The following is a 26,624-nucleotide window of genomic DNA, read 5'->3' as shown; positions in this document are numbered from 1 at the left end:
GGGGTGGGGTGGGGAGGGGAGGGTGGCTGGGCTGACCTGGGTTTCTGGTTAATGCAGGTGGGAGACCCAGGCCGCGGGGGTGGGCCTGCAGGGACCAGGTCCAGGGAAGGGAGGAGGGTGCAGCGCACCTTGTGGTTGGGCCAGGGAGCTCTCCCAGACGGGCACGCGTGGTGTGTGCATGTGTGTATAATGCGTGTGCATCCATGCGTGTGCGTGTGCACTGCCGGGAAGGAGGCGAGCACACAGCACCCGGGGGTGGCCCCTGCGCCCCAGCGGCATCTGAGCGGAGCCGAGCGCTGCGGGCGCAGGAGGTGGGGCTCTGGGCTGGAGGGGAGGGCGGGGAGGGGAGGGAGGAGGAGGGAGGAGGCAGGAGGCGCTGCAGTTATTTGACAGGAGCCAGGGCAGCCCTAAAGGACGCAGGACCTCTCCGTGCTGGGAGGGCAGCTGGTCGAGCCGGGCCGCCCGGAGCGGAGGGGAGACCGCCCGCAGGCCAGCGCCAGGCTCCGGCCGCCGCCGCCGCGTGTCGCCGCTCCGGCCGCCCGCGCGCACCATGCTGCGGCCCCGGCTCTGCTGGCTGCCGCTGCTGCTGGCGGGGCTGCTGCCGCCGGCGCCCGCGCAGAAGTTCTCCGCGCTCACGGTGAGTCCCGGTCCCGGAGCAGAGCAGGTGACCCCGGGGGCGGGGGCCTCCTCCTGCCGGCGGGCTGGGCAGGTGGGACTTGGGCTGGCGGGTGCTCGAGGTGCGCTCAGGGCGGGGCTGCCGCCAGCTGCCTAGGGCGCGCTGGGGGCGGAAGGGGCGGAGGAGGGGGAGAGCTCCAGGGGACTGCGGGTCGGAGTGTGCTCCCCCACTTAGGGGTGTGCAGGGTCCCGCGCGCCCGGCACAAGGTCTGGGATCGCCAGCGCCGCCCCGTGGACTGTTCGAGGCGGACCCACCGGGGACGGGGTGCCCACTGGCCCCTGGAGCGCGCCTGTCCATGGGCACTGAGCTGGTTGGAGGGGCTGCGAGCCTTGGGCCCTCCTTGTCGCCCCCAAGGTTGGGGGGGGCCTTTCTGGAGACCCTCCTGTGTGGAGTTAGGAGAGCAGATGGCATGACAAATAGGGGTCATTGGTCACTGGTGTAAACGGACAGAAGGGGGAGGGAGGAGTCCCTGCGCCCCTGGGGCCACTTCGCCCCACGGTCCCCCCCCACCCCCCCACCAGGCTGTGCGAGCCGCGGGCGCGCGCCCCAGCGCTTGGGTCACTGCGGTTGACCGCGGCGTGTTTTTCTTTCTTAGCTGCAACTTCTAGGCCAAGGCCCTGGTCCACCCGCGCGGTGCCAAGCGCGGAGCTGTGTCCAGGGGCTGCGCCAAGCCACGGCCGCTGGCCCTGCTGAGCCTGCAGCCCCCAGCTCCACAGACCTCGCGGCTGGCAGGGGCGGCGAGCCCATAATTAATGCAATCTGCAGCCGCGAAAACACGCCGCTTACATGTGTTCTGGGACAAGTGCTTGAGAAAACGTGAAGGCAGGGAGCGCACCTCTGGTGGAGAGGGTGTACGTGGCCGGGACGTGCCCTCCGGCGTCCCCTGCATCAGAAATAGAGGCTGTGGTCCGTTCGCTTTTCAGCAAAGGCAGGCGCTCCTGCGAGCGTCCCAGCAGCGGGAAGGCGTCGGCTGCTCCTGGTTCATACCTAAGATTCTTCTGGAGCCGCCTGGTCCCTGCCTGGTGTCTCCAGGGACTTGTCGACTGGAGGCTGTTCCGGAGGCTCGGAGGTTTTCACACACCCAGCCTTCCTTGCAGACGCGTATCTCCCCAGAGGGGCCCGCCCACCACCAGGCACTGCCTGTGTTCATGGGCATACACATGTGTACATACGTGTACGCAAGATGCACGCACACACATGAAAACAGACCCCCCCATGGTGCGTCAGAGGGTGAGACCAGCGCTCCACGAGACCCACGGCTCCGGCGGGGCCACGGCCGAGGGCGACCCGCGTGGCCGCGGAGCGGGGCGTGCGCGAGGCAGCCTGTCGCGGGCCGCGTCCTGGGGGGCCCGGCCGGGTGGTCCCGGAGGAGCAGCAGGATCCGTGCGGTTAGTTATTGGAACAATTTAAATCTCCGCAGATTTTCTTTTCTTCTCTCCCTCCCCTCTCCCGACTTAACCGTTTCCTCGCAGCCTCTGGTGCCTCGCCTGCGTCCGCGGCTCTCGGGGCCTCTGGCTGCAGCCACGCCAGCCACACGTGGGCTCCCGTTGCCAAGCCGACCTGGCGGGGTCCCGGGGCCTCCCTCACGGCACGGCCCAGAGGATGTGTGGCTTTAACACCACAACTTGCCAGGGAAAGCTGTGCTGCTCTTGCACCAGGAGAGGAGTTTAAAGCCGTAAACTATTTGGCAGACATTGTCTTACCCCGCCCCCCAACCCCTCCGCCCCAGGACACCAGGAAGCCAGCGATGGGCTGGCGGAACGGGAGGTGCTGGTGTCTCTGTAGATGGCTTCCTGGGGTGCGGGGATCCCTTTGTTCCCGGAGGAAGGCCCTCGCGCAGCCCTCACGTCTGGTCCTGCATAAATCAGAGGCCCGTCGGCTGCCCGAGGCTCCGGGAGGGGTGGCTGGGGTCCTCTCTCCGCTCCCCTTCTCTGAAGGGGACGCAGCAGCTCTGTCTGCTCAGCGCATGAGGAGTAGAGATAAGGGCTCTGATGTGCGTGGCACAGAGTCCTTCTCCAGTTGACACGCATCCGACGCCCCGGCCCTCGTCCCTCTGAGGTGTCACCCCTCGCGCGGGCCTGGAAGCAGCCCGGGCCTCCCCACCGCACGTCCCCTGCGCCCGCGCTCTGCTCTCCTGTGCGTGGCCCCGTCGGGTGTCCGCCGTGGGGATGGACGGCCCTCGCGTGCTCTGCCCCCGTTCGCCCGCTTCTCGCCTGGACACAGGCGCCTGCACAAGTTCCTGGGCCTGGCTTCTCAGGACACGCCTTCTCCCTGCTGCCCACTCGAGGGGGCAGGTGTGGCCAGAGGGCCACTGGGCTTTGTGCTCGAGACCAAGAGGATCTGCTTGCTGGAGAATGGGCTTTTTATTCATTCTCCCTTTGGTGTGTTTCCTGATGACGTTCCGTGGCCTGGCCTGCGTCCTGTCCTCACCGACCTTGGCCTTGCCGCCCGCCAGCAGGTGGTGTGACGGAGTCCAGTCCGCCCTGACATGGGCCCCCGGCCAGGCTTCTCCGCTTCCCAGGGGAGGGCTGGCGCTTCGCTTTAAATTTCTGTGCACGGCCGAGACCGGGACACGTCCCAGTGTAACGCATTGGCTGGGCAGACAGGCCCCAGCTCCACACGGTCCCAGGTGCAGGCCTGTGAGTTTGCCTAATGCCCTGCCGCTAGGCCCACACCTGAGTGAGTGAGTGTGTCCTGTCGCTGGGCTCACACCTGAGTGAGTGAGTGTGTCCTGTCGCTGGGCTCACACCTGAGTGAGTGAGTGTGTCCTGTCGCTGGGCTCACACCTGAGTGAGTGAGTGTGTCCTGTCGCTGGGCTCACACCTGAGTGAGTGAGTGTGTCCTGTCGCTGGGCTCACACCTGAGTGAGTGAGTGTGTGTGTCCTGTCGCTGGGCTCACACCTGAGTGAGTGTGTGTGTCCTGTCGCTGGGCTCACACCTGAGTGAGTGAGTGTGTGTGTCCTGTGGCTGGGCTCACACCTGAGTGAGTGTGTGTGTCCTGTGGCTGGGCTCACACCTGAGTGAGTGTGTGTGTCCTGTGGCTGGGCTCACACCTGAGTGAGTGTGTGTGTCCTGTCGCTGGGCTCACACCTGAGTGAGTGAGTGTGTCCTGTTGCTGGACTCACACCTGAGTGAGTGAGTGTGTCCTGTCGCTGGGCTCACACCTGAGTGAGTGAGTGTGTGTGTCCTGTCGCTGGGCTCACACCTGAGTGAGTGTGTGTGTCCTGTCGCTGGGCTCACACCTGAGTGAGTGAGTGTGTGTGTCCTGTGGCTGGGCTCACACCTGAGTGAGTGTGTGTGTCCTGTGGCTGGGCTCACACCTGAGTGAGTGTGTGTGTCCTGTCGCTGGGCTCACACCTGAGTGAGTGAGTGTGTGTGTCCTGTCGCTGGGCTCACACCTGAGTGAGTGTGTGTGTCCTGTCGCTGGGCTCACACCTGAGTGAGTGTGTGTGCCCTGTCGCTGGGCTCACACCTGAGTGAGTGTGTGTCCTGTCGCTGGGCTCATACCTGAGTGAGTGAGTGTGTCCTGTCGCTGGGCTCACACCTGAGTGAGTGAGTGTGTCCTGTCGCTGGGCTCACACCTGAGTGAGTGTGTGTGTCCTGTCACTGGGCTCACACCTGAGTGAGTGTGTGTGTCCTGTGGCTGGGCTCACACCTGAGTGAGTGAGTGTGTCCTGTCGCTGGACTCACACCTGAGTGAGTGTGTCCTGTCGCTGGTCTCACACCTGAGTGAGTGAGTGTGTCCTGTTGCTGGGCTCACACCTGAGTGAGTGTGTGTGTCCTGTCGCTGGGCTCACACCTGAGTGAGTGAGTGTGTGTGTCCTGTCGCTGGGCTCACACCTGAGTGAGTGAGTGTGTGTGTCCTGTGGCTGGGCTCACACCTGAGTGAGTGTGTGTGTCCTGTCGCTGGGCTCACACCTGAGTGAGTGAGTGTGTGTGTCCTGTGGCTGGGCTCACACCTGAGTGAGTGTGTGTGTCCTGTCGCTGGGCTCACACCTGAGTGAGTGAGTGTGTCCTGTCGCTGGACTCACACCTGAGTGAGTGTGTCCTGTCGCTGGTATCACACCTGAGTGAGTGAGTGTGTCCTGTCGCTGGGCTCACACCTGAGTGAGTGTGTGTGTCCTGTGGCTGGGCTCACACCTGAGTGAGTGTGTGTGTCCTGTGGCTGGGCTCACACCTGAGTGAGTGTGTGTGTCCTGTCGCTGGGCTCACACCTGAGTGAGTGTGTGTGTCCTGTCGCTGGGCTCACACCTGAGTGTGCCCCTTGGGGCGGTGCCCAGAGGTGCTGGAGGGACCACGGCCGCGTGTGGAGCTGACCCTGCCTCTGTGCCCCACGTGAAGGCAGCGTTGGGGGAGCCCCTGCCGTTGCTCACAGCCAGTGAAGGCGTGCGCCCGGAGGGTGCCTGTGGGGACTGACTGGGCTCTGTCTGCTCATTGGCCCCCTGCCCCCCACAGCGAGGCACACGCTCTGGTGTGTCCACGTTCAAGGGAAGGGGATCCGAGCCCCAGAGACCCCACAGGAGCCCCGGCAGCAAGGTGGCCTGGTGCTTCCAGACCCCGGAAGCCGCTCTCCTTCCTGGGGGGGCGTCCTGGCTCCACTCTCCTGTCACCTTTAGACCAGAACTGGGCACCCCTTTTCCATTCGGGACCCTCCCACGTGGTCGCTCGGACGGGGAGGGCTCAGGACTGGCTGGTCTGGGGCAGGGGTGACAGGGGAGCAGCCCCCCTCCCCTCCGTGTATTTGCCCTGAAAGAGCGGGAAGGAGGCGGGAAACAGCCCTGGCTCAGTTACCAGTTTCAGACGCTTCCCTGTCGGCGTGTCCGTGAGGAGACCTCCCGTGGACGTGCCGCGTACCAGCCCCGAACCGCTCTCCTCCGCCGTCCTGGTGGGCGCTGCTCCCACTCAGCGTGGATCCCTCAGGAGCGACTGCGGCTTCTCCTCTCCCCTGCGCACACTCGGGGGGCGTGGACGCCCCGGAAGGCGGCTTCGTTCCCAGCGCGAGACGGCCGGCCGGCGGGGCTACGGAGAAGGAACCTGACCCATCAGGGCCCCCCGGCCGGGGAGCCCCTTCCTGGCGGCTCGGGACCCCGACGTCTGGGCGGCCACTTTCCTTGTGACTTGAAGTCAAGACCCTCAATAAAACCTGAAGCCACTCCGGCCCGAACGAGGCTGCGGTCACGGCCGGATGGGCCCAAGGGTGCAGGGGCTGGGGCCACGGGGTCGGAGGGATCCTGTGCCCTCGCGAGCCTCCCTGGGGCTACTGTGGAGATGGGGTGTGGCCGTGTGGGGAGGGCACATCTGTGTACTTTTGGATTGAAAGGTGCCCTGTCCACACATAAGGACAGACGTGGATGTGGTTTCCAGGAGACGCCTGGAAGTAGGAAGGAGTCAAGAGCAGGTTGTCTGCGTTCCTGCAGGGGTGGGGCCTGGCCCTGCCAAGGGTCAGTGGATATCGATACCATCATTCGAGGGCCACACGAAAGGGTCAGCGTAATGACCAGCCTGCTCTACCTGGTCACTCACCCCTAGTGCCTGGGCAGGGCCAGACCCCAGGCTTCCGCGGGCCTTCTGCAGCTCGCGGGCCGGACGTCCCCCACCCCGGGAATGTAAGGAGTTAGAACCGTCACCCGGATGCTTCCCCGAGCGACGGTGTGGGTCACGGGACAAGACGTCGTGGTGGACAGGCGTACGTCTTTGGAGGTTGAACAGCAACCCATTGCACATTTTACCTGAAGCCCCCGGAGGAAAGGTGTCAGGAAAGGAAGTTTGGTTTTACCCGGAGAAGGATTATTCTGAAAGTGAAAATAGCAGACGTTCTCGTGGGATTTGGTAGCCCCAGGTTGGAGCTCCCAGAGCCAAGGTTTGTAATAAACCACAAACGAATAAAAGCAAACCGTCAGCTCGCATTTCTTCTGTCCGATGAACAAGGAGGAATGGTACGTGGAAACTCTGATGCTGGAAGCTCTGGCCAAATTTAGTCAGAACCCTCGGGTGACGCTGAGACCAGGATCACAGTCAGGTTCCGTGGCCTGCGGCATCATGCAGCCGCCGCCCATGACGCTGGGAGGAGGGGCGGCGGCCGAGGGAGCGGCCCTCCCTCCCTCCGGATGGATGGGTCTCCCTTTGGTGACTTTGGTCTTTCCCCGGCGTCTCTTTCCGTTCTCTCTCGTTCTCTCTCCCACTTCTCCCGAATCGCATTCCTTCCGCGCTCCCGTGGTCTTCATGTGCCGACGCAGGGGTTCGCGACCTTCTGGCCCTTTAATACAGCTCCTCATGTGGTGACCCAACCATAAAACTATTTTCGCTGCTACTTCATCACTGTCATGTTGCTGCTGTGATGAATCGTCATGTCAATATCTGATCTGCAGGACGGTCTTAGGCGACCCCTGTGAAAGGGTCGTTCGGCCGCCAAAGGGGTCGCGACCCACAGGGTGAGAACCGCTGTGCTGACGGGTTCTGCATTGGCACTGGCGGCCGTTCCAGAAGAGGTCTTTCAGTTTCTGTTCCTCCTCTGCTGCTTCCCCCGCCCCACCTCCCACCCCGAGCGCCTCCGCCCGCCCCTCTGCCAGCTGCGCCCTGGTGGTGGCGTTGCGGTGGGTGGGCCACACCGTCATTCGATCCCAGCGTCAGGTTACCGACCCCGTCCGTTAGCCAGCCTTGCCCAGGGCAGATTTATTCTGGGGGGACGAGTAAGCCAACTCGGAACGTCTGAGGTTGCTGGCAAGGAGTCCGCCAATAGTCCTGACGCTTCGCAGAGCGTGAAGGGCCGCGGGTGAGCATGAGCCGCGGTGGGTGTGATCGCGGGCCGAGCGCGGCGGTGGGCATCGTCGCGGGGCCCGCTCCCCTCTGGGTACCTCAAGTTCGCTGAGTTTAGTGGCTTCGTAAAGAGCAAGCTCATCAGTTTGTTGGGGGGATAGAAGCAGTAGTCTGTAGGTTGACCTTGTCTGAGTCGGGTGTTTATTTATTTTTTAAATATATTTTTGTTGATTTCAGAGAGGAGGGGAGAGAGGGAGAGAGAGACATCAGTGATGAGAGAAAATCATGGATCGGCTGCCTCCTGCACGCCCCCCACTAGGGATCAAGCCTGCAACCCGGCCTGTGCCCTGACCGGGAATGGCACCGTGACCTCCTGGTTCATAGGTCGATGCTCAAGCCCTGAGCCAGGCTGGCCGGGCTGTACCCGCTTCTCTAGCTCGTCCTCAGGCGCAAGCGTGCACTCGCCTTTCTTCACCGGCGCGTCCGGTTTTCTGGTCACTAACCTTCGCTGGGGCAGGCCCACTCACCGAGTCCGCTTACTCTGCCCTGTGCTTTTATAACATGGAGGAAAGCGCGCAGATCAGAAGGGATCCACGGAGCCTGGGGGCCGCCCTGGCCGAGGCACAGTCACCCTCCCGCACGGCAGAGGCCGAACCGAAAGAAAGAGGCTTCCTGAGGTGCCGCCGGCCCTGGATGAGAACCACTCCAGGTGCACGAGTCACAGGCCGCCGTCCGTGCCACGAGGAAGTGAACAAACCAGCACGTGTAAGATCACTCTTAAAACAGTGACTTTTCTGGAAAAGCAGCTCTTCTCCTGCGTGCTGAGGGCTGGCAGGACCCAGGCTGTGGATGGAGGCGATCGGAGGGCCGCCCACAGCCGGTGCTGGGCTCAGGGTTCCGGCCGCGCTCCCTGCCCCTGGCGCCCTTTCTAGGAAACCCCGTGAACTCCAGGGCAGCCAGGTCACACGCTGAGCTTCCCCATCACACGTTCCTCCCCAAGAGCAGTCCCTTCATGTTAGTCGATCGTGGGAGGGACTGCCCTGCCTTCACGGCGAGGCCCCTGTCCAGCCCCATCTCCTCCTCCCAGGGCTCAGCACTGGGCGCGGCCTCGGCTCCCCTCCAGACACGAGCGTCCTCCGTATACGGTCCTGGCTGCGCCCGTTAGAGGCTCGTCGCGAGCGGGGGAGGGGTCCCCGGGGAAACACCTGAAGATGGGGCGTCACTCAGAAGACAGTAACCATCAGGCTTTGAGGATGGACAGAGACCACAGGCCACCCGGCCGCGCCCCCCATTCACTGCGGGCGAAGGGGCGTGAGGAGACCCCACGGAGAGGCCGTGAGCCGGGCGAGGCGGCTCCCATCAGGCCGAGGGACCACTCAGCTGCCCACAAGTCAAGGACTAGCTGTTCCTCGGCGTCTAGTGGGCACCTGAAGAGGAGCACCCTGTCCGCAGGCAGGCCCTGTCCGGCCCCCTTCCCCACAGACTGCTGTCCTCCGCCTGGGGGACTCTGGCCAAGAGCCTCCTCCCTCTCGGACCCTCCCGCCAGTGCTGCTGGGTCAGGGCGGCCCTCAGTCCCGGCCTCGGGCACCGGCGTGCGGCTGCCCCACGGCCCTGAGAGCTTCCTAAGCCAAGATCCGGGCGAGCCCGGTCCCCGGGCAGCTGATCCGGGCGACCCAGGCCAGATCCGGGCGAGCCAGGCCCCCCGGGCAGCTGCTGCCTGAGGTCTGAGCCCAGGAGGGATGTAGGGTGCTGTTTCCAACCCCTTCATCCCGGGTGGGGCACCCCCTGAGGTGCGAGCATCCTCCGTCTTCTGCGACTGGGCAGCCGTAACACCCCTGAGGACAGCCAGCCCCTCTCCCAGGAGAGGACACTCGGGTGAATCCACTCACTGCCTGACTGACCCTCCTGCCCCCACCTCCCCAGTCAGCAGCTTGGAAACCATCAATAAAATGCTGCATTGGGTCCGGCCGGCCTGGCTCAGGGGCTGAGCATCCACCTAGGAACCAGGAGGTCAGGGTTCGATTCCCGGTCAGGGCACTGGCCCGGGTGGCGGGCTCCATCCCCAGTGTGGGGCATGCAGGAGGCAGCCGGTTCATGATTCTCTCTCATCATGGATGTTTCTCTCTCTCTCTCTCCCTCTCCCTTCCTCTGAAATCAATAAAATTATATTTAAAAAATAGACATAAATAAAATAAATGCTGCATTCAACCCCCAAGTACATGTTACTGTGAATCGCGGTTTAAAGCCTTTCCACCAACCCAGTGATAGACACTTGGTGGTCCGGCCCCCTCCCGCCCTGGGGCGCAGGCCCTGCCGGGACACACACCTCCTCCCAAGGACAGGGCGCTGTGGCTGGGACGGGCTTGTCCTCGGCTCCTCTCCCAAGCGGCGCGCCTGCGCCCTGTGCTCCCAGGATGGTATCTCCCCTGCCCTGGCACCTGCCGGCGGCGGGTGGTGTCGCGTGTGGGTGTGGCTGGGGTTGCGGAGGCACCTGGGGGTAAGGAAGGTGAGCAAGGCTCCAACCTGAACCTACACGCCTGAGCCGTGCGCTGCCCCGGGTCCCGGCGTGCTCGTGCGATCAGCCCTCATTCTTACAAGATTGATCTCGTCAGGGGGTTGCCAGGGACAGATCCTGCCTCCCATTCAGAGATAGAATCTGGGTGGGGCTGCGGGTCCCGCTCTGCTCTCCTGGCGGCTCTCCCACCTGGACGCCCCTGAGCACAGGTGCGGAGGCTTAGCCAGGGGGGCGAGGGGGCGCCCCCTCCTGGGTGGGGACTGCGGGAGACCCCCAGAGGGCGCCCGAGAGCGGCCGGCCCCTCCTTGGGGGACAGGGGCTCCAGGGAGGGGTTCAGGGCCAGGGCCCCAAGCCAGGCTCCCGCCACCTCAGAGACAAAAAGGGCCCCGGCTGTGCCACTCAGCGTGGGTTCGGGCACCATACGGACTCCCGGCTTTAAAGACGTGACTCTGGCGCCGAGATGCTAAATTGGGGAGGGGAAACCGGGGACCCTCCGCCTCCCAGTGCCTCGATGTGGAAGCCTGGGGTGCAAGGGCCATCAGGGCTGGGGCTCAGCCGGGGAGGGAGCGGGGACCTGTGGAGTGACCGCGGCCAGGCCAGCGGCTCTGCGGGAGGCGTGGCTTCCTGTGTGTCTGCGGAAGGCACCGTATTCCAGCGCTGGTGTCAGCGCAGCCCCTCTTTCTGCGCCGTTCCCGCATCCTCAACCCCCAGCACGGGAGGGGACGGGGGGGGGGGGGTCATGGCCGCCTCCCGGGAAGTAGGTAAACAAAGTCACATCCTTCCCTCGGGCATCTGCACTGCTCACAGGGGCCAGGGGACATCAGGGGAGGGACATGGGATCTCTGGGTGCTGGGGCAGCTGGGGGGGTCCCGCCAGAGAGCATCTGGGGAGGGAGGAGTCTCCTGAGGGTGCTGGCGGGTGTGGGGGTGAAGGGCTAAGGGCAGGTAGGCGGGCATCCAGGGGGGCCTCCCAGGTGTCAGAGCAAGGGACAGGCTCCTGGCGCAGCTGTGATGTGGGGGTACAGACAGGCTCCTGGCGCAGCTGTATGTGGGGGTGCAGACAGGCCCTGGTGCAGCCGTGATGTGGGGGTACAGACAGGCCTGGTGCAGCTGTATGTGGGGGTGCAGACAGGCCCTGGTGCAGCTGTATGTGGGGGTGCAGACAGGCCCTGGTGCAGCTGTATGTGGGGGCGCAGACAGGCCCTGGTGCAGCTGTATGTGGGGGTGCAGACAGGCCCTGGTGCAGCTGTATGTGGGGGTGCAGACAGGCCTGGTGCAGCTGTATGTGGGGGTGCAGACAGGCCTGGTGCAGCTGTATGTGGGGGTGCAGACAGGCCTGGTGCAGCTGTATGTGGGGGTGTAGACAGGCCTGGTGCAGCTGTATGTGGGGGTGCAGACAGGCCTGGTGCAGCTGTATGTGGGGGTGCAGACAGGCCTGGTGCAGCCGTGATGTGGGGGTGCAGACAGGCCTGGTGCAGCTGTATGTGGGGGTGCAGACAGGCCTGGTGCAGCCGTGATGTGGGGGTGCAGACAGGCCTGGTGCAGCTGGATGTGGGGGTGCAGACAGGCCTGGTGCAGCCGTGATGTGGGGGTGCAGGCAGGCCTGGTGCAGCCGTGATGTGGGGGTGCAGGCAGGCCTGGTGCAGCCGTGATGTGGGGGTGCAGACAGGCCTGGTGCAGCCGTGATGTGGGGGTGCAGGCAGGCCTGGTGCAGCCGTGATGTGGGGGTGCAGACAGGCCTGGTGCAGCTGTATGTGGGGGTGCAGACAGGCCTGGTACAGCTGTATGTGGGGGTGCAGACAGGCCTGGTGCAGCTGTATGTGGGGGTGCAGACAGGCCTGGTGCAGCCGTGATGTGGGGGTGCAGGCAGGCCTGGTGCAGCCGTGATGTGGGGGTGCAGGCAGGCCTGGTGCAGCCGTGATGTGGGGGTGCAGACAGGCCCTGGTGTAGGGACAGAGGGGCTGCTTTCCCTGGACCCGTGTGGGCTGCAGATGTTGGGCCTCGTCTGTGAGTTTCTTTGAAATCAGAACATTAAATGCAAAACTGGTAACAGACTCACGTCCTCCGTGTCTCCTATTGTTTCTCTGAGAGTCAGGGCGGCGGAGCACAGGGGCGGCGGGACGGTCGCGCGGCAGCTGCGGTGGCGGCTGAGCCGGGGGTTTGCCCTCATGGGCGGCTGGCCTGGCCCCCTCCTGGTCTCCGCCTGGGAGTGTCTGCGTCCCACTCCGAACACTCACTCCCTGTGATGGCTGCCGCCCGCATCGCACGGAGCTACCGGGCAGAATTCGGTGAAATTGTGCGGGTTTCCTGGTCACAGGGGTCGGCCCTCGGACTTGCTGGTGTCCCGGCCGGAGGGTGAGTGGCTAGCTGTGGGGTCAAAGGGTCCCTGGAGACAGCGTCTGCAAAACCCCAACCCCCGGGAAGGACTCGGGAGCAGGTCGCAGCGGGCAGCTGGGAGGAGGTTCCTGCGGGCTGCACCGGAAGCGAGGTGGTGCTCGGGGACCCCAGCCAGTGCCTCGCGTCCCCCTCTGCGGGCTGAGCTGCGGGGTGCAGGGCCTTCCCGGCGGGGAGCACAGCCCGCGGGCGTGTCTGCTGGGACCCAGTCCGGCGCGGGGATGTGAATGCGTGGGCCACGCTCGGGGGTGTGGGGCCTGGGGCTGGATTCTGAGCGCTGAGTCACTGGACCGTTGGACAGCTGGTCCCACACGCGTCCCTCCTGCATGCGGTGGCCGGAGCCGCCCAGCTCGTGCTCCGCGTGAGCCCAGGAGGCGCGGGGGCAGCATGGAGGGGCCCCGGCAGTGGCTGTGGCCGGTACAGGGCCAGTCCTCCCCACCAGCCGTCCGACCTGGCGGGCCCTGTCTCTGGCTCCCACAGGTGTCCAGGGGGATGTGTAAACACGAGCGAAAGCCCAGGGCAGCCTCGGGGTGCAGTCCCCCCTCTTCGCTCAGGAATCCCGGCTGCAGAGCACCCGGCGCCCCTGACCCCTGCGCAGCCACCGTCCGGGCGGGTCCCGGAGCCGAGGGCGGGCGGCTGACGGTGGTGACAGGTGGCGCTCGCGTGGCGCTCGCTGAGCCGTAATGACTCAATCCGTGTTCTGCCTCTGGGCCGCCTGGTAATTACAGGGACCTGAGCGTCACGGCTACACACGCGTGCCAGCTTCTAACCACACGCACGTGGCGAGGTCCTCGGGGCCGGCAGAGGGGCGACGACACGCCTCAGCCTCTGGCCCCAGCGCTGGGGGGGCGGGGGGGGCGAGAGCCTCCCCGCGGGTCCTGTGCCCACCGGGGCCGGACCGTCAGGGTGAGGGTCTGAGGCCGCCCAGGCCCCGTGCAAAGGGCACTTAGCTGTTTGGGCAGCGGAGACCTGAGGGGCAGGTGTGCAGGGCAGCGCCTCTGGGCAGCAGCCTGGCTCTGTTTATTTTTTATTGATTTTTTTAGAGCGAGGAAGGGGGAGAGAGAGAGGTAGAAACATTTGTGATGAGAGAGAATCACTGATCCATCAGCTGCCTCCTGCACGCCCCCCACTGGGGATGGAGCCCACACCCGGGCCTGTGCCCTGACCGACTCGAACCCTGACCTCCTGGTTCATAGGTCGCCGCTCAACCACTGAGCCACGCGGGCCGGGCTCAGCTCCATTGAAAGTCAGCGCGGGTTTGCAAATGAGGAACTCAACCGCGACTCGAGCCTCAGGGACCCCGATGTCGAGTCAGAGGCCCCTGGATTCGCGGGCTGGGATCCCTCAGGGACAGGAAGGGCAGCCCGGGACAGCCTGGACCGGAACCACCGGCTGCATCTGGAGGGAACGTTCTGGAAACAGATACGATCTTCCAGTTAGTCACCCCTGGGAGGCGGCACTGTGAGCTCACCTCCGAGGAAGGAACACGGGACGCGCTGTCGCGGGCGCCCCAGGCGGGCGGAGGGCTGTGTTTCGTGGGGGAGGCCCGGGTGCTGGGCCGGGTCAGGGCGGGGATGTTGGCTGATGTTTCTCCCTCGTCTCGTCTCTGAATCACATCCGCCCAGGGGCTGGCGTTTCCGTCATGTTGACTCACCCACGCTCCTCTCGCTGAAAACTTGAATGGTTTAAATACATTTTGATTTATTGTCAATAAGGTGAAGTTCACTTTGATTGACTGATACTCCAGATTTCTCAGACTTACATGCCCCCTCGCATGAAGGTTAACGTGTGAGGACGTGTACCTCTGGGAGTCGAGGGGTTTGCAGGGCTGCAGGGCCCCTCAGTCCATGGGAAGCCCGATCCGGGCAGCGGGCAGCGGGTGCGCAGCCCACGTGGCCACCAGCCTCCTGCCATCCTCCTCTGCTCACTCCATGTTTAAAGGGCATTTAAAAAATATTCCTATATAATAAAAGGCGATATGCAAATCGACCAAATGGCGGAACAACCGATCGCTATGACGCGCACTGACCGCCAGGGGGCAGGCGCTCAATGCAGGAGCTGCCCCCTGGTGGTCAGTGCGCTCCCACAGGGAGAGCGTCGCTCAGCCACAAGCTGGCTGATGGCTGCCAGTACAGCGGGGTCCTCCGCAGCAGTGATAAGGCTGTCAGACTGCGGTTTAGGCCTGCTCCCCAGGCGGGCCTAAGCTGTCAGTCGGACATCCCCCGAGGGCTCCCAGACTGCTAAAGGGCGCAGGCTGGCCTGAGGGGAACCCCTGCCCCCGAGTGCATGAATGTCGTGCACCAGGCCTCTAGTATATTTATATTTATTGATTGAGTTTAGAGAGGAAGGGAGAGAGAGAGAGAAACATCAGTGATGAGAGAGAATATGAATGGCTGCCTCCTGCACGCCCCACACTGGGGATCGAGTCCGCAACCCGGGCATGTGCCCTGACCGGGCAGCAAATTGTGACCTCCTGGTTCCTGAGTCGATGCTCAATCAGTGAGCCACACTGGCAGGGATTAAAGGGCATTTAATGCCCGATTTCAACAAAACGATTTCCGCATCCAGCCCTCTGTGATGTCTCACATTTATCATTTTGGCTGGAACATGTTAGTAGACACCAGCATCCCTTTTAAAAATTAAAGATGCAAAATATGGTGAGTGTCGCTGTGGGTGTCCGTGGCTCAGACGCTGCTGAGTGAGAACCGTGGCGGTGGGAGCCCTGCGGGTGTCGGCAGGAGACCCCGGGGCCTTGGCTGCCGACTCCGCCGGGCGGGGGGCCCTGGGGTCAGGCCGGGGTTGCTCAGGCTGTGTCCCTGGATTTCCCATCTCCTCCTCTGGTAACCGCTCGGGGCCGGCCCGTAGCGTCCCTTCCGCAGTGATGAGCTGTCATTGCCTCGCAGCGCCATTTCCGGCGAATTATTTCCGCCGTGGAGGGCGAGACGGGAAGGAGCAGGACCCTGTGGGATCATTAGCAAGTGATGGGTTCGGCAGGAATCCCTGTCATGAGTGTTCCACTCGTTTCCCGTGTCCCTCACACGCCCTCTGCACGCGGTGCAGGAAGCGGGAGCCACATGTGTCAGCCGTGATGCTCCCACTCCCCCGGCCACGCCGTTGGGTGTTTAGTACTGAGCTTGTGGGCCGTGACGCCCGGAGGCCCCTGAGGGCTGTGCCGGCCACATCACCCGCCCGCCAGGAGCAGGCGTCTGGGGCAGTCGTGTGCTAAAGAGGAATGAGAGCATAAAACACCAGAGCGGGGAATCCAAGTCAAGCCATGTGTGACCAGACGCCCGCGGGCACCTCCCCAGCCCCAGGTGAAATAAACGGTGAGTGTCCCAGGGACGCGTGGGCGTGGCCAGGACGGCGTCCCACCCAGGCCGGGGCAGCGTCGCCGTGGGCTGCAGGCCGGACAGACGACACCAGACATGGCACATCTCTAAGCTGCATCTGCTCACGGAAAATACCTGATTTTAAATACATTCTGTTCCTCAAAAGTGGCCTTTCTCAGTGACCTGGGCCTGGTCGGTGCCGAATGTCTCGGGGGGAGGCAGCCAGCACCCATCGGAGCCGCCGCCGCGCTGGCCTCCCTCCGAACCCGGTCAGGACCCACAGATGGAGCCGGTTCTGCTCGGCCAATGTGGTTCAGTGACTGAGCGTCGACCGACCTACGAAGCAAGAGGTCAGGGTTTGATTCCCCGTCAGGGCACAGGCCCAGGTTGCAGGCTCGATCCCCAGTGGGGGGCGTGCAGGAGGCAGCGATCCATGATTCTCTCTCCCTTTCTCTCTGAAATCAATAAAAACATATTTAAAAAAGGAAGGCTAAGCTGTCGGAGGTGGAGATGTGTTCCGAGGTGACCTCAGTGAAGGACCCTGACCTGAGCGCCGGTCTTTCTTGGTGTAAATCTCTTAGGTGCAGCAGTTCTCAACCTCTGGCCCTTAATACAGCTCCTCATGTTGTGACCCAACCATACAATTATTTTCGTTGCTACCTCATAACTGTCATGCTGCTACTGTTATGAATCATCATGTAAATATCTGATATGCAGGCTGTATTTTCATTGTTACAAATTGAACATAATTAAAGCATCGTGATTAACCACAAAAACAATATGTAATTATAGATGTGTTTTCCGATGGTCTTAGGTGACCCCTGTGAAAGGGTCGTTTGACCCCCAAAGGGGTTGCGACCCCCAGGCTGAGAACCGCTGGCTTAGGAAGAGCCATTCCCGCTGCTCCACCATCTCCCCTCGGGCAGGACAGCACGCGGCTCTGCACAGGGAGGAGGCCGATGTTTCCCAGATGGTGTGCAAGCTCCAAAGGGAGGGACGTTCCCGGAGCCTCAGGGCAGCTTCTCAGAAATGAGGCTCCGAATACGAAGACCGCGCCATCGCGGGGGACACGTCCCTGCAGCATCACCGCTTACACGCATGTCAGTTTGACGTGTTAATACCAAATGTTTGGGGTAGTAGTGATACCGGTCGGTTAAAATGAGCTTAGATGGGAGTTGGTCATGTGGGTATAATCCCCCCAGGAAGGTGTGTGAGCCCTGCAGCCCTCTTTCCTGTGGGGTGGCAGGTGGGGTGGCTGGTGGGGTGGCAGGTGGGGTGGCAGGTGGGGTGGCTGGTGGGGTGGCAGGTGGGGTGGCTGGTGGGGTGACAGGTGGGGTGGCAGGTGGGGTGGCAGGTGGGGTGGCAGGTGGGGTGACAGGTGGGTGGCAGGTGGGGTGGCAGGTGGGGTGGCAGGTGGGGTGACAGGTGGGTGGCAGGTGGGGTGGCAGGTGGGGTGGCTGGTGGGGTGGCAGGTGGGGTGGCTGGTGGGGTGACAGGTGGGGTGGCAGGTGGGGTGGCAGGTGGGGTGGCAGGTGGGGTGGCTGGTGGGGTGGCAGGTGGGGTGGCTGGTGGGGTGGCTGGTGGGGTGGCAGGTGGGGTGGCAGGTGGGGTGGCAGGTGGGGTGGCAGGTGGGGTGGCTGGTGGGGTGGCTGGTGGGGTGACAGGTGGGGTGGCAGGTGGGGTGGCAGGTGGGGTGGCTGGTGGGGTGGCAGGTGGGGTGGCAGGTGGGGTGGCTGGTGGGGTGGCAGGTGGGGTGGCTGGTGGGGTGGCAGGTGGGGTGGCTGGTGGGGTGGCAGGTGGGGTGGCTGGTGGGGTGGCAGGTGGGGTGGCTGGTGGGGTGGCAGGTGGGGAACCGATTTCGCTGCCTGTTCCCTGGCTCTTTCCTGGTGTCCCCGTCCCTGTGGTCGCCATGTCCGTTGGTTCTCGCCGTTCGGAAGTGTTTGACGTGAACCCCTAGAGGAGTTGCTGCTCACAGCACGTACGTGCATCCTGTGCGTAGCCGTGATTTCTGTGTGTCAGAGCGTGGACTCCGTGAGTTTGGAGTACCAGGTGGTGGGGTCGTTCTGACGCCTGGAACCGTCCAAACGGAGTGCTGCCCGCGTTCCCATCCCCGACCGCACGGCCTGGCTGCGTCCTGGCGCGTGTGTGAAGTGGAGGTACCGGGTGTCTTCACGGGTTGTCGTCCCCCCCCCCCCCGATGCCGAGTGAGTTTGTTCTTCACGAAACAGCGCGGTGCGGGCGTGGAGCCGGGGGGCTGGGTCCGCGGGCGGGGGCGTCGTGGGACCCGCCTCGCACTCCGATGGGGGTTCAGGCTGAGGACGGGGTGCTAATCCACTGAGCAGAGGAGGAAAGGTGGGCCAGGTCCCCTCTTCCCGCGGCTGCTTCTCTGGACGCCAGGCCTCGCCGCCGTTTCTCAGCACCTCCTGCGGCTCTCCCGGGCCAGAGCCCACTGCCCTCTGGGTGACAAAGACCTGGACGTGGCCTCTGGTCCCCCATCGCTGTCAGGGACGGGGCACTGTGAGTCCCCGGGAGTGGCAGTGTCTTGTCTGCTTAGGACTCACCTGGGTTTCTGGGCCGGGGAGCCCCAGACTGGAGCAGCCCGCTGGGTCCCAGAACCCAGCACCGAGTGGGCAGGGACCCCGGGACAAACAGGACATTGGCTTGCCCCCCCTCCCCTGAGGCTCTCTGGGAATTGAGGGAGAGTCGGCTCAGCCAGGATCTGGCACTGGCCCCAGGCTCCCCGAATCCTGGTGCCACTGGCCGGGTGTTTAGGGCCACACAGGACCCGTGCCCGCCACGCGGACTCGCCCAGGCTGGGACTGTTTCTCCGCGTGATGTTTGGACCGGGGGTGTCTTGGGTCAGGGACAGGCTGCGCCCCCTGATCCCCAAGTCCATTCTGGGCCGGGGCTCCCCGAGGGCTGCGGGTGCCCCTGGGGGGCCGACGGGGCCCGGTGACTCTCAGGGATTCTCGTCCCTGACGCTGACTGGTGGCCCGGGCGGCGTGTCCCACTGAGCCGTGGGCGTGGAGGCGGGTCCAGCATCGGCCTCTCCTCTGGGAAGGTGACCGCTCTGGCCTCGCTGCAGCCTCTCGTGGACACGGAGGGCGTGCCCGGCGCCCTGAGCTCTGCCGAGGAGCAGCGAGAACGGGCGCGGCGGGCACGCTGTCCGTGGTTCGCGGGGACACGGGAGTGTTTGGTGATGCTGTGGTTTGGAGAAGCCCCGTGGCGAGGGCGGGCGGGTCTGTGCCCCCACGGGGGCTGCGTGACTTACTGTGAGGGCCCCCCACGCCCCCGCCTGCACGCGCCCCCTCCCCCTGTGCTGTCTCAGGTGCCCGCTTAGTTCTGCGGGCGGCTCTGCCCGGGGCAGCGGGCTCGGGCATCTCCTCTCCTGTCCCCTGATCCCTCCGGCCCCTCTCCCACCGCTTCTCTCTGGACTGTGGACCCCGCCGCCCGCAGTCCCCTGGGGGTCCCCCCAATCCTCTTACTCCCTCTGCAGAAGCCGAGTGCCCTTCCCCTGTAATTAAGGGATTTCTCTTTTCTGTGTAATTAAAGGTGTGAGTTCCCAGGCGTTAAGGGGAAAGACGGTCTTTTCTCAGCGTTGTTTTGTCAGCGCTTTAGCCACGGACGGGCTCTCAGGGTTCCTGTGCAACTGTTCCTTTAAAACTCGGGGTGTAGGAGCTAGTTTAGGAGGTTCCCCCCAAATTCCAGCTCATAGATGGCAGAGCCGGGGAGACTGGTGTGCCCTCAGCCGCCCAGGCTCCACACAGGCGCCCGAGAGCCGAGATGCAGCCTGGACGCAGCAGCGGAGCCTGGCTCTCCCAGAGCTTCTAGGAATGGAAGCGCGAGCTCCCTGCCGGGCTGCGGTATCTGCAGGGCGGGAGGGTCTAGAGCCCTGTGTGCTCCCAGCCCCAGGGCTGGGGTGAAGCGCCAGCACAGGTGCCCCAGCCGGCCTCCGCCTCCGCCTCCGCCTCCGCCCTGAGACACCGTGGGGAGACGCACAGACGGGGCTGCCGGCTCTGCCTGTCGCCTGGGAGGGCGCAGACACCGGGGAGGTGTCGGTGACAGGGGCCAGGCGCCGCGGCAGGGCGTGCATCTCGGAGATTGCGCCTGCGGCTCAGGGTGATGTGACCTCGAGGTGGGGGGGAGGGGGCAGCGGGGGGGGGGGGAGGCGGTGGGGGGGGCAGGCGCTGTGCAGAGAGGCTGCCCAGGGGCCGCAGGCCTTGCTGTCTCGCCTCCTCGCATAGCACGCTGTCAGGGAGCGTGAAGCATCTGTGTCCTGCGTCGCCCAAGGTGACGGGGTGGCCTTTGCACTTCGGACGAAGCCGGAGGAGCCAGCAGGAGTCAAAGCCGGAGTGGAGCTGGGGCGGGAACAGGGGCTCTGAGCCCTGAGGCCCAGCCCTCGTCCGTCCATGTCACTCCCCAGGCTTCCTCCCCTAAGTGCTCCCGTGGGGGTCCTAGAGCAGGAAGACTCGCCGTGCAGGGCGGAGGGGGGAGTGGGACCGGGTCCCAGGTGCTGGTTGGGTGCCAGCGGCATCGCAGACAAGCTGGTGACTTCCGGGAGCCTGGTCTCTCAGTGGTCGCGTGAGGCAGCTGGGCTTGGGGTCCTCCAGGAACCTCTGTCTCCTCCTCGGTGCCTGTGAGCTGCTCCCACCTGCCCTTCGGCTCCGACAGGTTCCGTCTGAAGGGCCAGCTCTGCATGGCCCAGGCCGGGAGCCCGGACCGTGGTTGCCTCTGTCACAGGGCGAGGGAGGCTGGCTTCCCTCCACAGGTGTCTCACTTGCGGGGGCAGTGTCGGTGTTTGGGGGACACGGGGGGGAGCTGAGCATCTCCAGGGCCCTCTGCGCTCGCCCTAGTCAGTGAGCGTGCACCCCGCAGTGGAGGGGAGAGCAGGGTTCTCACTGCCTCCAGGATGTTCCATTGTACCTGGGTCCCTGCCCACCTGGGTCCCTGCCCACCTGGGTCTCCTGCACCTGGGTCCCCTGAATGTGGGTCCCCTGAATGTGGGTCCCCTGCACCTGGGTCCCCTGCACGTTTGCTGTCCCTTCTGGCGGGGGTGGGGGGTGGCGGTGGGGTTGAGGGGAGGGAGGACTAGGCCTGCAGTGGGAGCACGTGCAGAGGTCTGGGAGTCGGGTGGGTGGGGAGCACCATCTGTTGGCCAGGAAGTGCTTTGTGGGAGCTGGCAGCCGGGCCCAGGCCTCTGGGGGGACACTTAGATCTGAGGGGTGTGTGGGGGATAAGGAGGAGCCGGGCAAGGACAGGGAACCTGGGGTGTCCTCAGGACTGGGGACCATGGGGGGCCCTGGGCAGGGACTGTGGGGGACATAGGCCAGCCCAAGAGCCATCAGGCCTCCACAGAAACCGCTCCCCTGGGCCTGGGCGTTGATTCAGAAACTAGAGGCCTGGTGCACGAAATTTGTGCACTTGGGGAGGGGGGTCCCTCAGCCCAGCCTGCACCCTCTCACAGTCCGGGAGCCCCCAGGGGATGTCTGACTGACAGCTTAGGCCCGCTCTCTGCGGGGAGTGGGCCTAAGCCGTCAATCGGACATCCTTAGAGCTTCTGGGGAGGCGGGAGAGGCTCCTGCCACCGCTGCTGCGCTCGTCAGCTGTGGGCCCCGTTTCTGGCACACTGACCACCAGGGGGCAGCTCCTGCATTGAGCATCTGCCCCCTGGTGGTCAGTGCATGGCATAGCGACCGGCCGTTCTGCCATTCAGTTGATTTGCATATTAGCCTTTTATTATATAGGACTAGGGGCCCGGTGCACGAAATTCGTGCACTGGGTGTGGAGGGGGGGGAGTGTCCCTCAGCCCAGCCCGCCCCCTCTCACATACTGGGAGCCCTCAGGCGTTGACCCCCATCACCCTCCAATCGCAGGATTGGCCCCTTGCCCAGGCCTGATGCCTCTGACAGAGGTGTCAGGCCTGGGCAGAGGACCCTCATTTCCCCCCATCACTGGTTCTGCCCCCTGCCCAGGCCTGATGCCTCTGGCCCAGGCGTCAGGCCTGGGCAGGGGGCCCCCAGACCCCTCCGATTGCTGGCTCTGCCCCTTGCCCAGGCCTGATGCCTCAGCCAGAGGCGTAGACCCCCATCACCCTCTGATCACCTGATCGGCCCCTTGCCCAGGCCTGATGCCTCCGCCAGAGGTGTCAGGCTTGGACAGGGGACCCCCATCTCCCCCCAATCACTGGCCCTGGCCCCCGCCCAGGCCTGAGGCCTCTGGCCCAGGAATCATGCCTGGGCAGGGGACCCCCATCTCCCTCTGATCGCTGGCTCCACCCCCCGCCCAAGCCTGACGCCTCTGACCCAGGTTTCAGGCCTGGGCAAGGGGACCATCATATCCCCCCAATCCCCGGCTCCGCCCCCCGCCCAGGCCTGATGCCTCGGCCAGAGGAGTTGACCCTCATTACCCTCCGATCACCAATCACCGGATCGGCCCCTTGACCAGGCCTGAGGCCTCTGGCAGAGGTGTCAGGCCTGGGCAGGGGACCCCCAGCTCCCCGCGGTTGCAGGCTCCGCCCCTGCAGGATGCCTCTGGCTGAGGCATCCGGCTCGGGCAGCGGGGACCCGCAGCTGCAGCGGCCCCGCGATCGTGGGCTCCGCTTTAGGCCCAGGCAAGGGACCCCTAGCTCCTGGGGCTGCCAGCTTCGACCGTGCCCAGCTCCCATCGCTGGCTCCACCCCTACTTCCTGCTATCACTGGCCAGGGCGGCAAAGGCGCCTGATTCTCCGATCATGGCCCCAGGGCCGCCTTTGCCCTGCCCCCGGCTCTTAGCTCCCCCCTGGGTTTCCGATCACTGTCAGTGGCAGGGGGCTTCTTCCTGCTTTCCCTTTCGCCTCCCTGCATTGTGCCTACATATGCAAATTAACCGCCATCTTATTGGCAGTTAACTGCCAATCTTAGTTGGCAGTTAACTGCCAATCATAGTTGGCAGTTAATTTGCATATAGCCCTGATTAGCCAATGAAAAGGGTATCGTCGTACGCCAATTACCATTTTTCTCTTTTATTAGTGTAGATAGGAACCTAGTTCAGGCGAGATGCACGCAGGGGCCCAGGCCGTGGGGGCCCACCTCCCGATTTCCTCACCGACTCCTCACCTCCCAGATGAGGGCAGCGTGGGGTGAGTGGGGAGTGACTGGCAATGAATTCACAGACTCCGAGGCAAGCCCCGCCCCCCGTCCCCCTCTCCCCCCCTCCCCCACGGTTCAGAAGGAAGGTAAAGGGCGCACTGGCCTCTGTGAGATGGGGCGGTTCACACGCCTCTCAGCCTCTACGATTCAGCACCAAACGCGGGCGTAGAGAATAGTTGGTTCCTGAGACCTTAGAAAACAGGCGACGGCCAAGAATGCGCAGGTCTCCCTGGTGTGTCCGGCCGCGGCTCCCAGACATCAGTGGCCTCAGGTCGCCATCTGCTCTCCGCTGCTCTGCCGAAAGTATTTCTTTAAAAAATATGTGCATATTTATTGGTGTCAGAGAGGAAGGGAGGGAGAGGGAGAGAGACATCAGTGATGAGAGAGAATCATGGATCGGCTGCCTCCCGCACACCCCACACTGGGGATCGAGCCCACAACCCGGGCCTGTGCCCTGACCAGGAATCGCACCCTGACCTCCGGTTCACAGGTCAACGCATAGCCACGGGCCCCGCCGGCCGGGCTGCAAGCGTTTCTTCAGGTCGATCTGCTTCTCTTCTCCTGCAGTTTTTGCGAGTCGATCAAGATAAAGACAAGGACTGCAGCCTGGACTGCGGGGGCTCCCCCCAGAAGCCGGTCTGTGCGTCTGACGGGAGGACCTTCCTGTCCCGTTGCGAGTTCCAGCGCGCCAAGTGCAAGGACCCGCAGCTGGAGATCGCGTACCGGGGCAACTGCAAAGGTAAGCCGTCCGCGCACACACGCCTCGCAGCGCCGGTCGGTCCCACGGGAGTCAGTCCCACGGGAGTCAGTCCCATGGGAGTCGGTCCCATGGGAGTCGGTCCCATGGGAGTCAGTCCCACGGGAGTCAGTACCACGTGACCGCCACGCTGTGAGCTTTAGTCCCACCGCCGCTGCATTGTCGGGAGGGACTCAAGATGTAAGTCTGTGAACGTTTCCGATCAGTGGGAAGAAGAGCGATATCCATGACAGAGACAGAGCCCTTTGACGGGTTTGTGCTCGCTCACCGCTGGCCCGCACTGGCCGGGGCGGGAAGTGGGTTTTAAGACCAGGAAGAGATTAGGTGCCGTGCGAGGCGGCCCATCACCGGCCGGGGAAGGAGGGCGGCTGGGACCAGCTGCTGTCACTGGATGGGAGCCTCGGGGAACGGCCACTGAACGGGAGGCCAGTGAGGCCCGGAGCCAACGGGGAGGGCACAGCCAGCGTTGAGAGTCCAAGCACATCAGGGCCCGAGGCCACGGACACGCGTGCACGGGTGACCCGAGGACTCGCGGGTGGAGGCGTCCAGGCACAGACGCCCACGTGGCCCACGAGCCGCTCACAGGCCCTGAGCCCCGCAGGCAGCACAGGGAGGCGGGTGGGCGGGTTTCCTTGGAGCGATGACAATGGTGGTTCCACGGGTGGCGGGCGCCTTGAGGCCACCGAGCCCCACGCTCTCAGATGGTCACGACGACGGTTTGAGGTTTCGTGTCGTGGATCCAGGGAAAAAGGGGACGGGGCTTATGTTGTGAGGATTTAATTTTCAAACCGTTAAAAACAAAGTGCCCAGAAAGAAAAACAAACAAACAAAAACCCCACAAGGTGTCCAGGGTCCAGTCTCAGCCAGACCAGGAGCCGTGCGGGCCGGCCGCGTCCTCCCTCCGACCACAGCCCGGCGTGAGGGAGCTCGTCCAGGCGGTCCCCAGGGGAGGCGGGGAGCCGTGACCTCTGTCCCGTTTGCAGAGAGCAGTGGGATGCAGTGGGATGATGCCATGGGAGGCTGTGCTGAATGCTGTGATTTCTGTAGGGCGGGCGTTGGTTTAGTCTCGCGCAGGAGCAGGTCAGCCACGCGCCGGTTTAAAGTGAAGGATGGGCCTGGCGGGCGGGGCTCAGTGGGTGAGCGTCGACCTATGAGCCGGGAGGTCACAGTGTGAATCCTGGTCCGGGCACAGGCCCGGGTTGCGGCTCAACCCCTAGCGTGGGGCGTGCAGGAGGCAGCTGATCGGTGATTCTCTCTCAACATTGACGTTTCTATCTCCCTCTCCCTTCCTCTCTGAAATCAATAAAAATATATTAAGGACATAAAGCTAAGGAGAGGAGGGGGCTCTGCTGTGGGCCCTGCCGTGGGTTGCCCCGTGACCCGAGTGGATGGTGCACAGGCAAACGGCCGAGCCTGCGGCCTCACGTCACGTGTCCTGACCACGCCAGAGCGAGTAACACGACACAGCAGCACCGGGCGGCCTGAGCAGTTCTGAGGGAAACCGCCTCGTGTTTTGCATGTTTCAGCAGAATCGCCGGGAGGGCCGTCCAGGCTCCTGGCCGCAGGCCGTGGCCGGTGCTGAGTCAGCACATCTGGCAGGGGGACCGCAGCAGGGGCGGGGCCGCCAGCTCCACCCGCAGGCCTGGACCTGGGGGCGACGGACGGGCCGCAGTGCCTCGTGGGCCTGGCTCCCCACCTGCATCATCGCCCGCAGCAGCCGGGGACCTGGGACTTCGCGCCTGGCACGCGGGGCTGCGGGTTCGAGAACTCCCGCCCGTGGCAGAAGTGCCGGTGTCTTTAAAAGGTGGTGCTGTCCATGCCCCAGGCTGGGAACGGCCCGCCCCGAGCGTTTTGGAAAATGGATGCTTTCTGCTTGTTCCACGAGAGTTCAAACGCTGGGCACAATTTGTAACTCCATCCGCCACACGGGGCCCTGGCCAGCGGGGCCCATATCACTTCTCTCTTTAGACAGTCAGACCGCAGGCTGCCCTAAAACAGGAGGTCGGGGCCCAGCAAAGCAGTGATTTCCGCGGCTCAAACACAGAGCGCAGTAAAACCACACGTGCGAGGCGGCCGCCGGCCCAGCGTGGACCAGGACGGAGGCCCGCGCCCTGGCGTTTCTGCAGCAGGAGGCCCCTAGGGACCAGCTTGTCGGGGGTGTGGGGGCGCAGCCGGGCTGCCCACCTCCGGCAGGGTCTGTGCGCAGCTCAGGGACGCCCGGAGCTACCAGAAGCCCCCCGGCCGGGCTGCTGCTGGGATGGCACCTCCTCGCGGCCGGCAGCTTGACTGCCAGGCAGTGAGACGGTCACCGCTGGAGCCGCTGGGCAGTGGCGCGTTGGAGAAGCAGGTCCAGACAACTGGTTATTTAAGTCTGGAAACACTTAAGACAACTTGGGAAAACCATTATTTTCAAGTTTTAAAATTCAAATGGGCTCCAGGGTCCGGGGGCCCAGGGAAGGAAACCAGTGCTTGTGAGGGTGCCCGCGGGCGTGAGGCGCACGAGGACCGGGAGGCCGCATGGGGACGTCTGGCCTCCCTGCGCCGGAGGCTCCTTGGCCACTGGCCGGGTCGGGAAAGGAGGGGCCCTGGTTAGCGGCCGTCTCGCCCCTTGAATCCTCTCCTGGGGTCTGGCACCAGCACCAGGATGGCCCCCCTTCCCGCCTCAGGAGCGTAGGGCAGACGCGCAGCCGTGGGGCGAGGGGGGCCTCGTGGGGCCGCAGGCCTCCCTTACTGGGCACCCAGGACCCCCACGGTCCGTCCTGCTGACTCCGCCCCTAAGCCGTGGGCAGAGCAGGGTCAGGGGGCTCAGATGTTTGCTTCTCTTTCCATGTCATTTTGCATTAGTTTCCGGTGCCCAGCATCGCGGTTAGACAGCCAGATACTTTGCAGAGTCGCCGATGTTTCCAGGCTCCGCCGGGCACAGGCGTAGTTATGGCAACATCACCGTCTCTGTCCCGGGTGCTGTGACCCCCGACGAGGGTGTAACCAGCGACCTGTAGGCCTCCGTGGACGACACGGAACCACCAACATCCGAGAGGAGATGCGGCTGGAGTCCCGGACATTTCTCAGCA

The 26,624-nt window shown here is 64.2% G+C and overlaps 1 protein-coding gene across 3 annotated transcripts in view; it reads left to right on the top strand.

Annotated features, from left to right (window-relative positions):
- The first annotated feature begins 371 nt into the window (after positions 1-371).
- The window catches only part of SMOC2 (SPARC related modular calcium binding 2), a 72,603-nt gene continuing 46,350 nt past the window's right edge, over positions 372-26,624 (top strand). Inside the window, exons 1-2 of one of the 3 annotated variants that reach the window (XM_059699806.1) lie at positions 372-637; positions 23,364-23,535. In XM_059699806.1, coding sequence (XP_059555789.1) covers positions 551-637; positions 23,364-23,535 — 259 coding nt within the window. In that variant the 5' untranslated portion in view covers positions 372-550. The remainder of the gene's footprint in view (positions 638-23,363; positions 23,536-26,624) is intronic. The other 2 variants (XM_059699804.1, XM_059699805.1) reach the window with 2 other exon arrangements.

This window comes from Myotis daubentonii, chromosome 6 (genome assembly GCF_963259705.1).
Source record: "Myotis daubentonii chromosome 6, mMyoDau2.1, whole genome shotgun sequence".
Taxonomy (NCBI): Eukaryota; Metazoa; Chordata; class Mammalia; order Chiroptera; family Vespertilionidae; genus Myotis; species Myotis daubentonii.
Note: the sequence above shows the minus strand (reverse complement) of the source record. Positions and strands in the feature narration are given on the sequence as shown.